This window comes from Rhynchophorus ferrugineus, unplaced genomic scaffold (genome assembly GCF_030347505.1).
Source record: "Rhynchophorus ferrugineus isolate W39M unplaced genomic scaffold, kcgeb_rfMv2 rfM2, whole genome shotgun sequence".
NCBI lineage: Eukaryota > Metazoa > Arthropoda > Insecta > Coleoptera > Curculionidae > Rhynchophorus > Rhynchophorus ferrugineus.
In genome coordinates this window covers 29,522,081-29,539,301 of record NW_027472581.1, presented here as the reverse complement: position 1 = coordinate 29,539,301, position 17,221 = coordinate 29,522,081, and the positions used below count along the sequence as shown (strand labels likewise).

Below are 17,221 nucleotides of genomic sequence, written 5' to 3'. Positions count from 1 at the left end.
GCGACTTTTCAATCGACCTGTTAAAACAAAAATTGGTCGCATTACATGAGAAGTTCCATTTTCGAAAATTCATTAATAAGTATTGATTTACTCCACTTATCTTCTCTGTGCTTGAATTAATTTTTTTATAACAATATAAACAATTGATGTTTTCTGTTTATTTGTAACTATTGTCTCCTACAAGTATAATACTGAGCAAGAAAAGTACCAATAGCAACATTAACTAATTTTCTTATAATTTGAATTATAACCTTTAACGAAATATTACATTTATTCTCTGTTCGAAATGGTCCAATATCTTTACCATTCCTTATTCACAATTCCATTTATAATTTAATGGGTAAGTTAACCTTTTAATGAGTTAAGAACTTTTGGTCCAATATCTTTACCATTCCTCATTCACAATTCCATTCATAATTTAATGGATAAGTTATCCTTTTAATGAGTTAAGAACTTTTAATTTTTTAATTTGAGCAATATATTAGTGTAATTAAACTATTATTATTAAATATTGGTGAATTAAATTTGAAGCTTTTTTGGAAATTTTAATTTTTGTTTTTGAAATGTGTTGGTTGAATGTGTGAGTTAAATTATGATGATGGAAAACTAATATAAATAATTGAGTAATAGAAATTTACGAAGATGCATCCAGATACTATAGGAATTACTTACACCGGGACATGAGTAGAGTCTTCAGTCTCACTTCACGTATGTTATATTAATACCGGAATATTGCAACGCTCGGGTAACACTCGAGCAGGACACAAACTCAAAAGAATCAAACAGTTTCATTTTGTAATTCAGTGAAGTGTATTTAACATAAATAAAAACAGAAGAAACAGAACCAAACCAAACCAAGAGTTGATATACCCAATTTCTAATTATTTATATAATCTAACGTACTAATATAATCTAGTGTACCTATATTATCTATATCTATATATAAAGGCCTATATGATCTATGGCAGAGTCACCATAACACTGTTTAAGCTAATATTTTTCTAACCACAATGTAATATCGCTAAAAAATAAAATTTATAAGCTTCACTATAAATATATTATTTCGCTAATAAACAAATTAATATATCTTTATTTAAACTTCAGCAATAACGTGAAGAATGAATAAGCCGTACTCATAACCTGAAAGTAAAAAAGAAACGCGAACTTTCAATTATAGCCCACGAATTAACGATTTAAATGTTTCACCTTTAGAAAAGCCTGCAAAGACACAATACCCATATTAGCGGCCGACATGCTCAATGGTTTCTGGGACCGTAACATAATCATTTGTACTTTCTGTTGCATATCGACGGAGAAATTAAACCATTGAATCGAATATATGTCGTTCGCCACTTCCAAACTCTACAAATAAAAATAGCATTAGGAAAAATTACTTGTAAGCAAATGTACTAATTGATAAAATTAAAATTGACTTATTGAAATGTTGTAAGTTGTTCTCGTGTTGAATCCTCCTAAATCTTAATCCAATTTTAGCGGATCAATATGGTCAATCTTCTATTTTAGAGATTCCGTAGATATAGTGAGAAATTCTCGAAATAAACCAGTTTTCATATATGTATTTTTATATGGAATCCAGAAACCAGAAGATACTAAATTTGTTGCAATGTTTTAACAAATAGCAGCCTTTTACGAATATATATTTGGTAATTAGCTCTTCAACTATTACTTTCTTGCAGCGTGCCAAACATTTATTATTAGATATTTGGTAGTTTCTTTGGACTTCACACTTCACTTGAATGTTACCTACACAAATATGCAATACAGCCCGACTAATACTGATACTCTAGTTATTCGGAAAAAAAAATGTATTTACTCTAACTGCGAGATGTAATAAGTTAAATGTTTAGTACTAAGGGTTTCGTTTATATTAAAATAGGTTTGTATAATAGCTCCAACAAGATTTAAATTATACTTTTTTCTGTTAAAACAAAATTTAGTTTTTAACTATAATTTTTTTTGTTTTCAACCTTTAATTTTTCTGGAGCCATATGACTCATACGGTCGTCTTTTAATTAATTAATTGATATTTTTAATTAATTGAATTAACCGGTATCGATTTACCTATCAAGAAAAGAAGCAGCTAATCAAAAAAAAATGATAAGTTGACATTGAATTGATAATTATTCTGCAGCAACATTCCTTGACATAGTTCAGTGGGATTGGTGAAAAGGTGATTAAAATAGAGTAGGTACGAACTATTCAGATTGGAAAACCCTATTACCCTAGCTAAGAACTACTAGAGTTAGGAAACATGCCCTAATTTGATACACCCCAAGGTCTTTGAATTATTGACAAAATCATAGCAGTTTAGGGTAAACGGAAACCAATGGTAGGCTGAAGCTGTTCTGAATTAACCTAGTATACCGAAATGTGTGCAGAAATTTGCGGTTTACGACCACCAAAATTGGATTGCAGCAATTTTTTGAATTTGAATTTTTGAAGACACTACAACTCGGAAAACGATTTTAGGTAAAAACAGTACATTTCAGAAAACTATCAATATTGTAAAAATTATTTTATTGAATTTATTCAGGCGAAACAGCGACCACCTTTCAATTCCTCAGGGGGATATTACAAACGCTGTATTTAGTGGAACTGTTTAAAAATGTTTACAATTAAGAATTTCTAGTATTTTTTTATAACATCTTTTTTACATACGTTTAGTACAATCTTAATTTACAATTAATTTATTACTACTTTTCCTATGTATTTGGATTAATTCACAAGCAAGACGAGTGCGACAAAATACATCAATATGTATTCTTCAATTATAAGGTTATAATAACTTATAGCTTTAATTCAGACTAAAGAAAGGTATACACTTTATATAAGTTCGTATGGCTTTGTTCGCTTCAATTTCCTGACATCCTGCGTGGTGTCAAGCAGTATTGCTTCCACGTTAGTATGATTTAGTAATCCTCTTTCGTGTTTCAAGGCGAAATCTTGGATAACTTCGCAAATCCATTTGATTTCCAGGTCATCGTGCAGTTTTTCGCTGGTTACGGTGGTCGCCATAGTCATTGGTAATCAATCGAAGAACCTTATTTTGACAGCGTTGTATGACTAGTTGATTTGAATTTTTAGTACAACCCCATATTTGCTCCCCATAGGTCCAAATTGGCTTTATAATTGTATTATAGATCAACCTCTTTGATTTTAGATCAAGTTGAGAGTATCTTCCGACTAACCAGTATATTTGTTTTACTTTGGTTCTAATGTTTTTTGATTTTGTCTAACGTGATGTTTCCAATTTAATCTACCGTCAAGATGGATTCCAGAGTATCTAGCTAATTCTGCTTGAGGAATCGGGCATCTATTGAGTGATATAATTTAGTTTTTATTATTTCGCCGCAATGCAAAATTAACGTGAACAGGTTTGGAGCTATTAAGTTGAATTTTCCAATATTTCGTCCATTTGTAGATTTTGTTGGCTGTCACTTGCACTTTTTCTATTCCCCTAGGCAGAGATATATCTTGTGCCATAATGATTGTGTCGTCAGCAAATGTTCCAAGTAGTGTTTCTTTTGTTGTTGGAATGTCAGCAGTATAGAGCAGATATAGGAGAGGTCCTAAGAGATTACCTTGTGGAACTCCAGCCGAAATAGTTTTAAATGTCGAGAACGCCATTTCGTGCGATACTCTACATTTTCTTCCAAAAAGATAAGACTCCAGCAATTGACAGTAGTTACGGCGGTAACAATTTACTCATCTTACAGATTAATCCCAAATGCCAAACCCGATCAAAAGCTTGTGAGAGATCCAGGAATATTGCAGGACAGTATTTCTTTTCTTCAAGCGCTCTTTCAATAGCCGCAGTTACTCTGTGCACTTGATCGATTGTTGAATAGTAATTTCGGAAACCAACCTGGAAATCAGGTATTATTACAAAAATTTTAATACGTTTAAATATTAGTTCCTCAAATAGCTTTGATATTGCAGGTAGTAGCTAAATAGGCCTGTAAGATTCGACTTGTTCTGCAGGTATATCAGGTTTTTTGTCAACGTGCTTCAGTCTTAAAGAGGCTGCTTTTCGTGGCAGTTCTTTCAATAATCCAGGTGAAATGTTATCTATGCCGGGTACCATTTTAGCATTAAGGTTATCAATTTCAGTGGCAACTTCCAATAGAGAAATTAGATTTAGATCTACATCGTGTTGATAAACAGGAGATGTATCCATGGTGGATTCTCTATTAGGTTGAAGCATATTTCTAGTATATTAAAATAGAAATGGTTTATGGGTATTGTCTCCACAATAGTTCCAGCAAGTCGCCACTTCTTTTTGTTAAAATAAAATGTAGTGTTTAAGTCATTTCACATTTAGTTTCATAAATAATATACATATATATCACATAATCACATAATTTTTGGGTGGCTCATTCTTATTTATTTATGTTTAAGGGCTAAAAATATAATCTTTCAAAAGGGTAAAATTTGATATAAGGTCTCTTTCTCACTAAAGTAGTATAACACTTCTAAAATATCTCTAGTATCAGTCAATTTATACCTAAACTTAATATATAAATGTTTAAACTATGTTTGATACCATGCGCTGTTTATTTCAAACAGGTCTTTTAAATAAGGATTTTTAATTGAAAAGGTCATGTAATTCCTTAACAATAATTTTAATTTTAATGAGCAAAATATAAAATCTCATCAATTTTTTGATTCAAAATTTGGCCTTTCATATTTTGTTTTGTTTTTAAACTTTCTGAAAATATACACTTTTTAAATCAAAATACTGTGAAAATGAGTAAGATCAGTTGAAAATCTGCGATCATATATATAAAAAACCGAAATGAGTAGCTATATAACAGAATAAATAGGAAATATCGAATTTGACTCCAAAATAATGAAGTTAAATCACGGCGTAAAACCGAAACAAAAATCTAGAAAACCATTCACTTCCTAATTTGAAGAACCTAATTAATCGGCCTTTAAGACAAAATACTACGAATCACGCCTACAGATAAGTCATAATTTTTAAGTACTGTAATTTATCTAATAATCTTATGTCATCACAAAACAATAGACTTTGTTTATTATCTCTGTCCTAAATACATATTTGAATGAAATAAATTGAACATAATCCTCTGTATAAAATGTATATAATTCGTAGAAATCTTTTAAAAAATTTATTAAATTCGAATTTTAAATCTAAACCGCCGACTTTTTTATAAAATGATGGCTTAATGTAACCAAAAATTGCATCGCTTTCACTTGACCTGATGCCATCTATAAAAAAAATATTTTTGCTCCGAATTATATAATCTGTATTAATACCCCATCAGTTCTTTCTGAACTACTGTGATATAAGTTATGAAACTTGTGGGGTTTTAAGCAAAACCTCTAACTTATATTAAAGTTATTATCATTTAACAGTAAGAAGTGGTAACTTGTTAGAACGACTGTACAGGCAATTCTTCAGAAACCATTTTTACTTCAATATAAGCAAAGTTCGTCACATTACATATCCAGACAGTTCTTCGATTTCTTAGAATATCATGTGCCTTATATAGCATCTTTCTCCCGAAGAAACTAACAAAGGGATGTACTTGGTTATTGCATGTACTTGGATATCTGATATAGTAAAATTGAAATATTTGTGAACTTTCGTCCGCCTATTTAGCTTTTGTATTAAATTATTTTCACCTAAATGTCCATGTTGTAACAAGAATGGAATGGTGACCATCCTCAACTATAAGCTTCTGTGCAAACTTAAGTTAGTTAACAGAAATCTAAATCCATCTTTGGTGGCCTTATACTCTAAGCTGAGATAATTGTGCCAATTTTCTAATTATAGTTGGTTATAGCTGGGGAACTTTGAGCACCTTTTCCCAAACTCCACTGAACTATATCAAGGATGTAACTGTTGAACAAATCGCAAACTAACGTCAACCTGTACTCTTTTTTTGATATGAATACAGTTTGATATGTCAGTGATTAAAATATGTTAGGTTATTGGAAACTTTTTTATCAATAATATAATACTATTCAGCTATTACGATTTTAGTTCTGCTAGACTTTCATGAACCTAACTAACAATTATTACTAAATTAATTTTTAACTATCGAAATCTGTGAAGTTAAATATAAAAATAATAAATATAAAACATCATATTTTACTATAACCTTACTTCATCAATGAGCAATTGCCCATTATAACAAACCGAAAAGAGAATCACAAGCCACCCGACCAGATGCAGTGAAAACCTGACAGAATCTTCAAAAGCATCGACCATAATAATCTCGAAGCACAAGACACTCAACACTAACGAGGTCAGGGTTATGTAAAACAGTAACATCGTGCTAAATGCATCGGCTATTTCTTTTGAATATCTACAAAACAATTTTCATTAACTTATTTCGTCATAAACGAATAAATATATCATGTAAAATTCGTTTGCTCGGTCAATTAAATTGAATAGAATTGGACTGATGACCAATTTTGAAATACCATGATAATATTATAATATTGCTTTTTCTTAGAACTCTATTATTACTAGAAGGAATAAAGGTTTTTACAAAAGAAACCCTTTTTTCCTTTCCAAAATTTTAATTCGCGCCAAAATATTTGTCATTGTCTTATGACGTCAGCATACAGTTAATAAACTACACGAATTTTTTTTACGTATTAATTATGAATTATATAGTATTTAGATAGCATAAAACAAAATATATATACAAAATCAATAAAAATTTTCCTATAATTTTCTAATTTAGAGAAGATATCAAAAACGATAATTTTTCAATAAACCCATATATTTTCTAAGGGTCTTTTTAAGGTGTCAATGTAGTAAATTTATAATGTATTTATATTTAAATAACTATATATGGATATACCGATGTTTTTGCTACTTCCAACATCTCTATAACATCCGCAAATAAACCTGATTGACGTTCTAATTATTAGGGCAAATTGTCGTATTTTCTGGGTATATTTTATGAAATCTTGACTTAAATATGAAAATAAATGCATTTCAATAAATCAATTTACTGCCAGTCTCCAAACTGTAATTTTTTTATAAAAAAACTCATCAAATCATTATTTAACTCAATAATTAAATTTTTTATATATAACCTCAAATTAGGGATGTATAGGAGAAAAAACTTATCGATACGTCCTTTTAAATAGATTTTTTGCAACAGCTAGGAAAAATATTTAAAAATACCGATATTATTTCAACTTCCTCAATATTAAAGATATTTTTCTAAAATCTTTTAAAACTATAAAATTATCCATACTTTTTCAAATATTTAAAATATATGTTAGATAGCCGGCTTGGTTGGGGCAGTGGTAAAGGCGACAGGACAGTCCACCTTTATGTTTGTGATTGTTTAATATTTGTGACTGTCCTAAGTAAGAGTACAAGATCCGACAAAGAGAATAAACCCAGTCACGCCATTAACCAGGCTGAGTAAGACCGGATGTATTCTAGGATGCTTTCTAGGTAGGTCACTCGCTAGTCGGTAGGCTTAATGCCGAAGACCGTGGTTCGGAGCCCACGTTATATATATATATATATATATATATATATATATATATATATATATGAATTATTCGTTATCACTATGATTACGACATAAAATATGACAAGCAATACCGTAAATTTGGAGAGTAATTGATGGTTTGTTTTGATTTCTTTTTGATAATGTTACTGAAATTACACATATCATTTTTTTTAGAAAATGTTGTCGGCAACTCTCGATTATTTATCGAAAACAATTTTCGTTCTTTTATAATTATCAATAATGCACAATGCGTATCAACCGAATTTGTGGAAGATTGTCTATTTATCATATATAAGAAACTCGATCGATTGATTCTCCTTAAATTTAACATTATCATCCCATGGCATTGTCAATATCGAAAGTATAATCGCTTCAAGAATAAACCAACAGATAACCATATAGACTAAACATGCAGGCGGTTGAATTTTAAAATTTTAAGAATATCTTCAAGTATTTGTCAAAGTAAACCATGCCGTTTACGGAACAGGTCCCCAAGTAAATGTGTCCTACGTTCCTAAATAAATAAGGGTTGTTACGTGATGGACAGGTAATATAACGCAGATATCGAGAAGCAATAAAATATTTTTCTATATACATATTTCGTTTAATCCTACAGATGAGTGGAGGTAATATAAAATTGTATTTCCATACCAGCCGGGTTTGACTTTGCTGTGGCCCAATATTATATTCATTATTGGAAAAGTCAATAAGTTCTGCCATTATTGCAAAACAAAACTTATTTATTTTTTATAAATTCCTTTTTAATCAACTGCAACAAAAAAAATCGAACCAATTGGAATAAAAGACGCTGTAGATAATTTTGAACGCAATATTATTCGAGTTAGAAATAATATTGATGATATCATTAGTGAAGCATAGGATATAATAAGTAATGAGCCTCCAGAAGACGCAACAGTCCAGGAAAGAGTAAATTTGATCACCGAATTTTTGCTTTAGAGATATGTGATGTAATAAATTATACAAAAGATCGATTTCATTTAAAAAAACATCTAGTAGTTGCATCACTTTCCTTTTCGAAATTCTTTGGAGAAAATTGCGGTAAATTTCCTAAGGATAAACTCACTTCCTGTGATCCCTTTATTATACACTTGAGAAAGAACGATCACGAACTGAATTGTCAAGTTAATTATTCGAGAAATAACTGCAGAGTATAATAAATGGTGCAATAACAGGTCAATTGAAAAGTCCCCGGCCTGACACATAGATGGCGCTAATCGAATTAAATGCATATGTTTCAAGGAATTTTCAAATAGCAAACAGCACAACAGTGAAAATAGGGATTTGTTTAGGGAGGTTGAATATGTCTGAAGATGTGGCACCTAAATTACTATTACTATATACAAGAATGAATTTGTGTATAGAAAAGAACGGGGGAATCACAGGGATATTTTACAAGGGGGTAATACAAATTACGTCTACGGTCCAATATTTTAATGTTTTGGAATATATTAATAATATGTTTTGTTGAAAGTTTTACTCGATTGATTTATTTTTGCTAATAATTGTTAGTTACTCTAGCTAAGAGGTCGATTGAAAAGTCCTCAGCCTGACACATATATGGCGCTACTAGAATTAAATCCATATGTTTCTTAGTTAGCCCTAACCCTCAAAAGATGCGTGTATAAATTTGACAGCTGTCCGATCACTAGAACGTGAATTATAGAATTTTGAGTGAAGCAACTTTTATTATTGTGAAAAAAAGGATAAAAAGGAATTTCGCGTGTTGATAAAATATTGGTTTTTGAAGGGGAAAAATACAGTTGAAGCAAAAACTTGGCTTGATGCCTATTTTCCAGAGACTGCCCCAGGAAAATCAACCGTTAAGGATTGGTATGCTAAGTTTAGACGTGATGAAATGAGCACCGAAGATGGTGAACGCAGTGGACGCCCAAAAGAGGTTGTTACCGACGAAAACACTTAAAATCTCATTCACTCACTTTTGACCAAAAACAACGACGACTTGATGATTTGGAGCAGTGTTTGAAGATGATCAAGCGTAATAAACCCGAGTTTTCGCGTCCATATGTGACAACGGATGAAACGTGGCTCCATCATTTCACTCCGAAGTCTAATCGACAGTCATCCGATGAACCCGCTCCAAAGCGTGGGAAAACACAACAATCGGCTGGCAAGGTTATGGCGTCTGTATTTTGGGATGCGCATGGAGTAATTTTCAATGACTACCTTGAAAAAGGAAGGACCATTAACAGCGACTATTACATAGCGTTATTGAACCGTTTGAAGGACGAAATCACCGAAAAACTGGGATGGACTGGACAAATCGTACTACAAAAATTGTATCAAAAAATTGAAGGGTCGCTATAATCTACTTCACGCTATAACCCGTGAAGGGAATTATGTTGAATAAAAAAACTAATTTTGCCAAAAAAATGTGTTTTACTATGGTAGGCCGGGGACTTTTCAATTGATCTGTTTATTAGAAAACCTTATATACAAAAACTGGTCTTACTTAACTGGTCAATTGATCTGTTTCCTCTTCTAAAATGTTTAATATAAAACAGTCTAGGAGATACGTTTAAAGAGACTAGATAATTATTAGAAATCGTGGTAACAACGCCATTAACAACATCAGAGGCCGAAATTTGTTTCTCAACACTAAAGCACATAAAAACGTTTCTCAGGAATTCAATAGCCGAAGATTGTTTAATTGCGGTTTCAATGTTATCTATTAAAATCCAGTTTATCTCCGAAATAGACAAGTTTAATGACAAAGTGAGTTGCGAACAGAAAATAACGTAGGATGGATTTAAGAGGTAAGTTCTTAAGAGGTAACACCTTAAGATATTTATCAGGAGCCGCCACTGTCTTAAACCGCCACTAAAACAAACTTAATTAACTTAAACAGACTAGACTTCTAGAAATGTATAATGAGGTCTGTAATATTTATAACGAAGTCTGTATTATTTAAGGAATAAACAGTTCAATATAAAAAAGCATTTACGACAAACATATAATATATGTTTCTATAAATGTGTTAATGTATAAATATGTTCAGTCTATAGAAATAACTTTCTTCTCGACTCAATATATTAATACCTAGATCAAAATTACTCCACATACGCTAAGGCGATACATTAAAAAAGACTAAGCAAAAGAATTTTACCCGTAGCATAGGTAGATAATAATATCTTACTTGATAATGTCAATGTGAAACCGTATAATATAAATCAGGCGCTCAAGGAGTTTATCCATCTGACATTCCTGCAATTTTCTAATGTAAGCTCTCAAGTTATTCAGCTGGTTTACCGTGTGCATTAATAGACCGCACAATAACATAGTGAGGCTCAGCACCACTATAGACACCATTGTGCACGTGTAGATCTGATGAACGAAAACTATTTCGTATATAGGGGAGTGGTCCAACTTGAATGGAAATTGACTCCTAACAACCTGCATTAAAAGAATCATCACTATGCAATTTATTCAGGGTACAGAATCAGTTTACGGTATGTACGTATAATGTTCATATTTAATACGCCTTAATTTCATTAAGTCATGCATATTATTATACTGAATTACCTTAAAAGATCTTCGTTTCATTTTTATATATGATTGATTTAGTTCGTATTAAGTATATGAAACTACATTTTATTACATTGCACATTTTTTCTATAATGTAATATTTTTAACAGGTCAATTGAAAAGTTCCCGGCCTATCATAGAAAGACACATTTTTTTTGAAAATTAGTTTTTTATTCAACATAATTCCCATCAAGGGTGATATACTGATTATAACGACCGTCCAACTTTTCGATACCATTTTTGTAGTACGATTTGTCCTTTGCTTCAAAATGGGCCTCAGTTTCGTCGATCACCTCTTCATTCGACGAAAATGTCTTCCCACTGAGCATTCTTATGAGATCTGAGAAGAGAAAATAGTCTCTGGGGACTAGATCTAGAGAATACGGTGGATGAGGAATGTTTGACCCTGTGTATTGTCTTGGTTAAGCTGCCAGTTGGCTTTGGAGCGAGTTCATTGTATGCCACTCGGATGACTGTCGATTGGACCTCGGAGTGAAATGGTGGAACCGTGTTTCATCCATTGTCACATATCGACGCAGAAACCCGGGTTCATTAGGCTTTATCATCTTCAAACACTAATCCGAATCATCAACTCGTCTTTGTTTTTAGTCAAAAGTGAGCTCGGGCGTCACCCACTTTACACAGTGCTTTCTCATACCCAAATACTCGTAAATGATATGATGTACACTTTCAATTGATATCTTTAGAGTGTCTACTATTTCATTCCATTTCAATTTACGGTCATTCAAAATCATTTTGTGGATTTTTTTAATGTTTTCGTCAGTAACAACCTCTTTTAGACATCCACTGCGTTCGCCGTCGTCGGTGCTCATTTCACCACGTCTAAACTTAGTATACCAATAATTGATGCTTGATTTTCCTAGGGCATTATCCGGAATTTCCGGATTTTCCTAGGCGCAGTATCATGCTTCAACTGTATGTTTTCCCTTCAAAAAGCAATGTTTTATCAACACGCGAAATTCCTTTTTATCCATTTTTTTCACAATAACAAAAATTGCTTCACTCAAAATGCTATAATTCACAAATGATCTAACAGCTGTCAAATTTATACACGCATCTTTTGAAGGTTAGGGTTAACTAAAAAACATATGGATTTAATTCTAAAAGAGCCATCTATTTGTCAGGCCGCGGTCTTTTCAATTTACCTGTTATTCCTGAACATGTCACAAGCTTCTGACCGGGTATGTATGGTATTTAAGAATAATCTACAGAATGCAAAAGCAAATTGCTACGGCGGAATTATTGTCAACTACTAAATAGAGTCTCGCATGAAGAGACATTCTCAACACTTAAATCTTTTTCGGCTAGGGTCTTCAAGGATAGTATCTTGGGTCCACTCCCGTATACGCTCCACGTTACTGATATCCCAACAACCCTAGAGAAATAGTAGTTAGAACATTTTCCAACGACACGGACAAAAATGAGAGTAGATCAGACTCAGAATTAAGCGACTGTTAGAATTATTAGTCGGAAGATACTTTCAACATAAAATCAAAGAAAGGCTGCAAATATGAGGCTGCCCGAAAACACTAAACCAACTAAGAATCCAACGATGCCTAAACAAAGTTCTACGATTAATTATCAATATTTATCGCTACGTAACCAGCGAAGAGCTGCACGATGATCTCTAAATCAAACGGATTTGTGAAGTCATCCAAAATTTCGCCTTGAAATATGAAATAAGATTACTTAATCACAGCAACATGGACGCAATACAGCTACGGCAAACACGCAAGAAATCAGAAGATTAAAGCGAACGAATCTACACAAACTTTTATAGTGTACAAGTGTTACTATAGACTTTAGCTTAACTAGTTATATAGCTACTATAGTTCATTCTTGTATGGAAAAGAGCAAAACTATTTTTTTTTATTTTTAAGAAGTGCCACGAATTATGTTAACGCCTAATAATCAATAAGTTATTTTCAATAAATACAGTTTTAATAAATAAAACGATTTTGTCAAAAAAATTGTAAAATATCATTACTATATATGTCAAAAGTTTTATACGAAATTTTACATTAAAAAAAGATTTACACAGAACAAGGCAAAATGAATGCTACAAATTACAAATATAACGGCGTTATAGTGTTATTTATTGTTATTAAATGAATATATTTGATATGGTTAGTTGAATAAACATTATTTGGATGTTATCTTTAAATACTTCAATTTATTTTATTACCTACCAAACCACAAGGCATTTTATTTTCTACCATGCTAGCTTTGCATTTTTGAACGCTTAGCTGAGGCATTAACATATATACGAAATTTCCCATAATGCCATAAAACATGAAAACCTTACAAAATAAGTTGGCTCTGTTATCCACTTCGATTGTTTTAATCCAATAACCATATTTTTTGAAACGATAGATTGACATCTGCTAACAAATGATTTCTGACATCAAATCTACATTCTTTATTTTGAATGAAAATTTTTAATTAATCTAAAATATAATGTACCACCAATTTCCGTATAGTTTTTCTATTACTAATGAAGCATATAACCATGTAAACCATTCCAATAATACAATTCAGAGCAATCATGTTTTCTACTATTTGTGTTAAATTTTTCATGCTGTCTAAAAAAAACTAATATGTCAGTGATATTATCCAGTATTTGGTTTTTCTTACCCTGAAATAGAGAAATGAAATCAACAAATATGGGAATAGCACAAGGTAATAATGACAAAATCATGATAGAATCCTTCAGCAGCCTCCATATATCATACACATAGTTAATATCATCAGGCCATAAGAAACAAATTTTCAATATCAAGATATTAAAATTAAGAAATTGTCTATTTTGAAGTACCGCCATTTCTAAGCTAGCTTTTATTTAAATGAAATTTAAAAAAGAAACATACTTCAGATATATTGTACTTCAAACACCATATCAGTGTTTAGATTAATATTTTATATTGCATGTCTAACGTTGCTTTAAAATTTATAGGTTTTAGAACACGTCGTTTTAATATAACTGTCCCAGCTTTATTCAAATGATCTAAAAGAATAAATAAGTACTTATATTAAAATAAGAATTACTTCCCAAAATTGATCTCAATATCCTTTATAACATGGTGAATGCGCCAGGATTGAGGTAGGTAATCAAACATGTTTTTAAGAATATAAAATAATTAATGTATAATAAATATGTTTTACAGTAAGATTTCAAATAATGAATGTAACCTAAATGTAATTTTACTTAATGGTGAATATGTGACTTTCTGTATTTGCTATTAACTATTTTAAAACCTGCCACATAATAAAGTCTTACTTTCAACAAAACGATACTTTTAGCATAACAGTGGGAATGTTGTTGAATATAATTTATTAGTTATATTATCTTTAGAAATTAAAAATTATTAAGTGATAAAATTAAATTAATATTATACTTGCCATATTTTATTATATTTCAAACAAAAAGAAAATGCAACTATACTAATATGAATCTAAAAAATTCATAATTCTAAGTCTAATACATTTTTAACTAAATTGATGGGTTTTTACAAGAATATTTAATTTTCCCGCATTTTTTTACAGCTGTGCGCCCGATAAATTTGACAGATGAATCAGAGTTAAAAAGGCAATGTCAGCGTGATAACCGCACTAATGCCGAAAGAATCTGTTGTATTTTAGATATTTTTTAACCGTCCCACTTAAACAAGTAACCGAATAGTGCCGTAAGTACCCGTTTTACCTTTCGGTCGATTTTTAAATTTGAAACCGATCGATTTTCAAAGCGATCACTTCCGTCCTGTACAGGAACAGGAAACCTCTATGTCCAAAATGGAGATCGGCCTGTTTTCCTGTCGGTGAAACTTTTGAAAAAATGAAAAGTCAAAATATAACCTTACTTTCAATATGATACTAAAAATGAATAAATACCTTTTAGGATATGATAAAAATATCCCTGGAAAACGCTGTAACACCAAATATCAAGTACATTTTGGCACCTAATAAAATACAACCAACTTCAGAAATAGTTGTAAGTGTAAATATTCAATGTTTATATTTACATTGCTTAATGCCTTATCATTTTGATAGGACTTTAAGGTTGATCATTCGCCACTCGTTACCACATCTTTACACTCTATTAATGAATTGGGGAAACAACTTTTAAAAGCTGCTGCTGATGGCGATACAGAAGAGATTAAAACACTTCTAACCAAAGGGTCACCATTTACATCTGATTGGGTATATACAATAGCAAAACGAAACTTATTATGTTTATACAGTTTATTTATAGTTAGGAACGAGTCCTTTGCATTTAGCGGCGCAGAACAACAATGTAGAAATGTGTGAACTTTTATTACGATATGGAACATCAAAAGATGCCAGGAATAAAGTGGATCGAACACCTTTACATTTGGCGGCCTATGAAGGCCATTATAAAGTAGTTGAATCTCTTGTCAAGCATGGTGCTGACATAAATTGTAGAGATATGGTCTGTAAAGTGTAATATAATTATATTTATTTTTAACGAAACTAATTTTAGTTAAACATGACTCCATTACATTGGGCTGTGCAAAATGGTCATAAGACAGTTGTAGAACTTTTGCTAAAAAATGGAGCGCTAGTTAAAATATCCAATAAATTCTCCCTCACTCCTCATGATACAGCTGGTCAAATAAATAAATGGGAGATAATTGAATTGCTTAACGGTAAAAATAAATCTTAAATTTAAGGAAAATCATTTTATATATTCTTTAAGGTTATGAAAATGAGTCACAATCTCAGGTAGCTGCAGATAATCTTATAATGCAATTAGAAACAGAAACTGAAAGTTCAGAGGAATGTAGTGAAAAGACGAATGACATAGATGTTAATGCTGAAACAGGTAAGCAACCACCTTTGATTTGAAAATGAAACCTGATATCTATTATTTCCAGAACCAGTAGTAATAAATTTAGATAATAATAATCAAATTAGTAACATAGAAATGTTAAATGAAGGAACTGAATTTAGTCAAAGCAAGTAGATGTTTATATTAAAAATTTATTTGGTACTTATTTCAACCTTAATTTTAGATCATGTAATAATAAATTTGGAGAGTGAAGAGGCCAAAGGAGACAATTCACAAACAGTAAAAGGTAAAACTTACTTATAATATCAAATATAATGTTACTGGATGACAATTTTATTTTTAGATGAAGATGAAGTAGTTGATAGTCCAATTACTAATTTTAAAATAATTGATGCAGTATTACAAACCAATGAAGAAGATGGCAATTTTTCTGCTGTTAAGTTATTACAAGAACATGGTATTACAATGTTACCAAATGATCCAGATGAAACTAATATTTTAAATAGTGTTATGGAGAGTGGACATCAGGTGGTTCTGACAGGTCAGTCATTGTCCAGAAATCTGTGCTCAAATAACTTCATAAATATTCATATCATAAAATGATAAATTTTAGAGGTAGGTAAAGAAGTCTTAAATACTATTAAACAACAGGAACAAGCCAAACCTGTCATGAAAAATAAAATAATTACCGTGACTCCTCAACAATTTCTTCAAATGACTAGTGGAAATGTGATAAAAAGTGGAAATGTATTAGAAAAAATGAAAGTTCTTCCCACCAAACCAATAACCAAAAGAGTGGTAATGAAAAAAAATAGACCTACACCTTTTGGAAATGTGATAAAGGTAGTACCATTATTTTTTAATACATCGGTATAAATAATATAGCATCAATATCATTTTAGGTACAAAGTAATGTAGGTAAAACCAATAATAAGACTGATTTAGAATATGTTATGAAACAACTGGTGGAAGCAAAGAAAACCATTGAGGAGTATAAAGTAAAATTAAGGAAAAAGGAAGCAGAAGCTGAAAGATATAAGAATCAACTGAAGTTGTTGATGGAGTGGAACTAAGGCAATTTGTTTTACTTTTTATAAGGACCAAAATAAATTATTTACTGACTTATATATGGTCCATCTTTGTTGTTTGTCTGGGATAGATCTTTTTTAAATCTATTGCTATGTAAATATTATGTAACTATTATAAAATCTTAGAGCATACAGTTATTTTTGTACTTTTTGTATATATTGAGAGTTAATAAATTTGTTTATCATAATGATCATTTTCATTCTTGTTAATT

The 17,221-nt window shown here is 31.1% G+C and overlaps 2 protein-coding genes across 5 annotated transcripts; one reads left to right on the top strand and one right to left on the bottom strand.

Moving 5' to 3' along the window:
* Nucleotides 1-814: 814 nt before the first annotated feature.
* LOC143191785 (odorant receptor 4) lies at nucleotides 815-13,942 on the bottom strand. Of its 2 annotated transcripts, XM_076397166.1 has the most exons (7): nucleotides 13,749-13,942; nucleotides 13,578-13,696; nucleotides 13,304-13,495; nucleotides 10,705-10,961; nucleotides 6,155-6,356; nucleotides 1,207-1,362; nucleotides 815-1,140 (listed from the first exon to the last, which is right to left on the bottom strand). In XM_076397166.1, exons 1-7 carry the CDS (start codon nucleotides 13,933-13,935, stop codon nucleotides 1,090-1,092), a joined length of 1,164 nt encoding a protein of 387 aa, XP_076253281.1. In that variant the 5' UTR covers nucleotides 13,936-13,942; the 3' UTR covers nucleotides 815-1,089. The 2 variants fall into 2 exon arrangements, with proteins under 2 accessions (XP_076253281.1, XP_076253282.1); XM_076397167.1 differs by lacking the exon at nucleotides 13,304-13,495.
* A 725-nt stretch (nucleotides 13,943-14,667) lies between these two features.
* Atac3 (Ada2a-containing complex component 3) lies at nucleotides 14,668-17,197 on the top strand. Of its 3 annotated transcripts, none has more exons than XM_076397165.1 (11): nucleotides 14,668-14,797; nucleotides 15,010-15,102; nucleotides 15,162-15,311; nucleotides 15,364-15,561; nucleotides 15,613-15,778; nucleotides 15,829-15,954; nucleotides 16,016-16,087; nucleotides 16,145-16,207; nucleotides 16,265-16,462; nucleotides 16,535-16,764; nucleotides 16,824-17,197. In XM_076397165.1, exons 2-11 carry the CDS (start codon nucleotides 15,013-15,015, stop codon nucleotides 16,992-16,994), a joined length of 1,464 nt encoding a protein of 487 aa, XP_076253280.1. In that variant the 5' UTR covers nucleotides 14,668-14,797; nucleotides 15,010-15,012; the 3' UTR covers nucleotides 16,995-17,197. The 3 variants fall into 3 exon arrangements, with proteins under 3 accessions (XP_076253280.1, XP_076253278.1, XP_076253277.1); XM_076397163.1 differs by having other exon boundaries at nucleotides 16,013-16,087; XM_076397162.1 differs by having other exon boundaries at nucleotides 16,007-16,087.
* Nucleotides 17,198-17,221: the final 24 nt, after the last annotated feature.

Coding starts and splice junctions, on each gene's coding strand:
- LOC143191785 (XM_076397166.1), bottom strand. CDS start 13,935: ATGGCGGTACTTCAAAATAGACAATTTCTTAATTTTAATATCTTGATA. Junction 1,363..6,154: donor GGCAATTGCTCATTGATGAA/GTAAGGTTATAG, acceptor TTTTATTTGTAG/AGTTTGGAAGTGGCGAACGA. Junction 1,141..1,206: donor CTTTGCAGGCTTTTCTAAAG/GTGAAACATTTA, acceptor TTTTACTTTCAG/GTTATGAGTACGGCTTATTC.
- Atac3 (XM_076397162.1), top strand. CDS start 15,013: ATGATAAAAATATCCCTGGAAAACGCTGTAACACCAAATATCAAGTAC. Junction 15,562..15,612: donor ACATAAATTGTAGAGATATG/GTCTGTAAAGTG, acceptor AACTAATTTTAG/TTAAACATGACTCCATTACA. Junction 16,463..16,534: donor ACATCAGGTGGTTCTGACAG/GTCAGTCATTGT, acceptor GATAAATTTTAG/AGGTAGGTAAAGAAGTCTTA.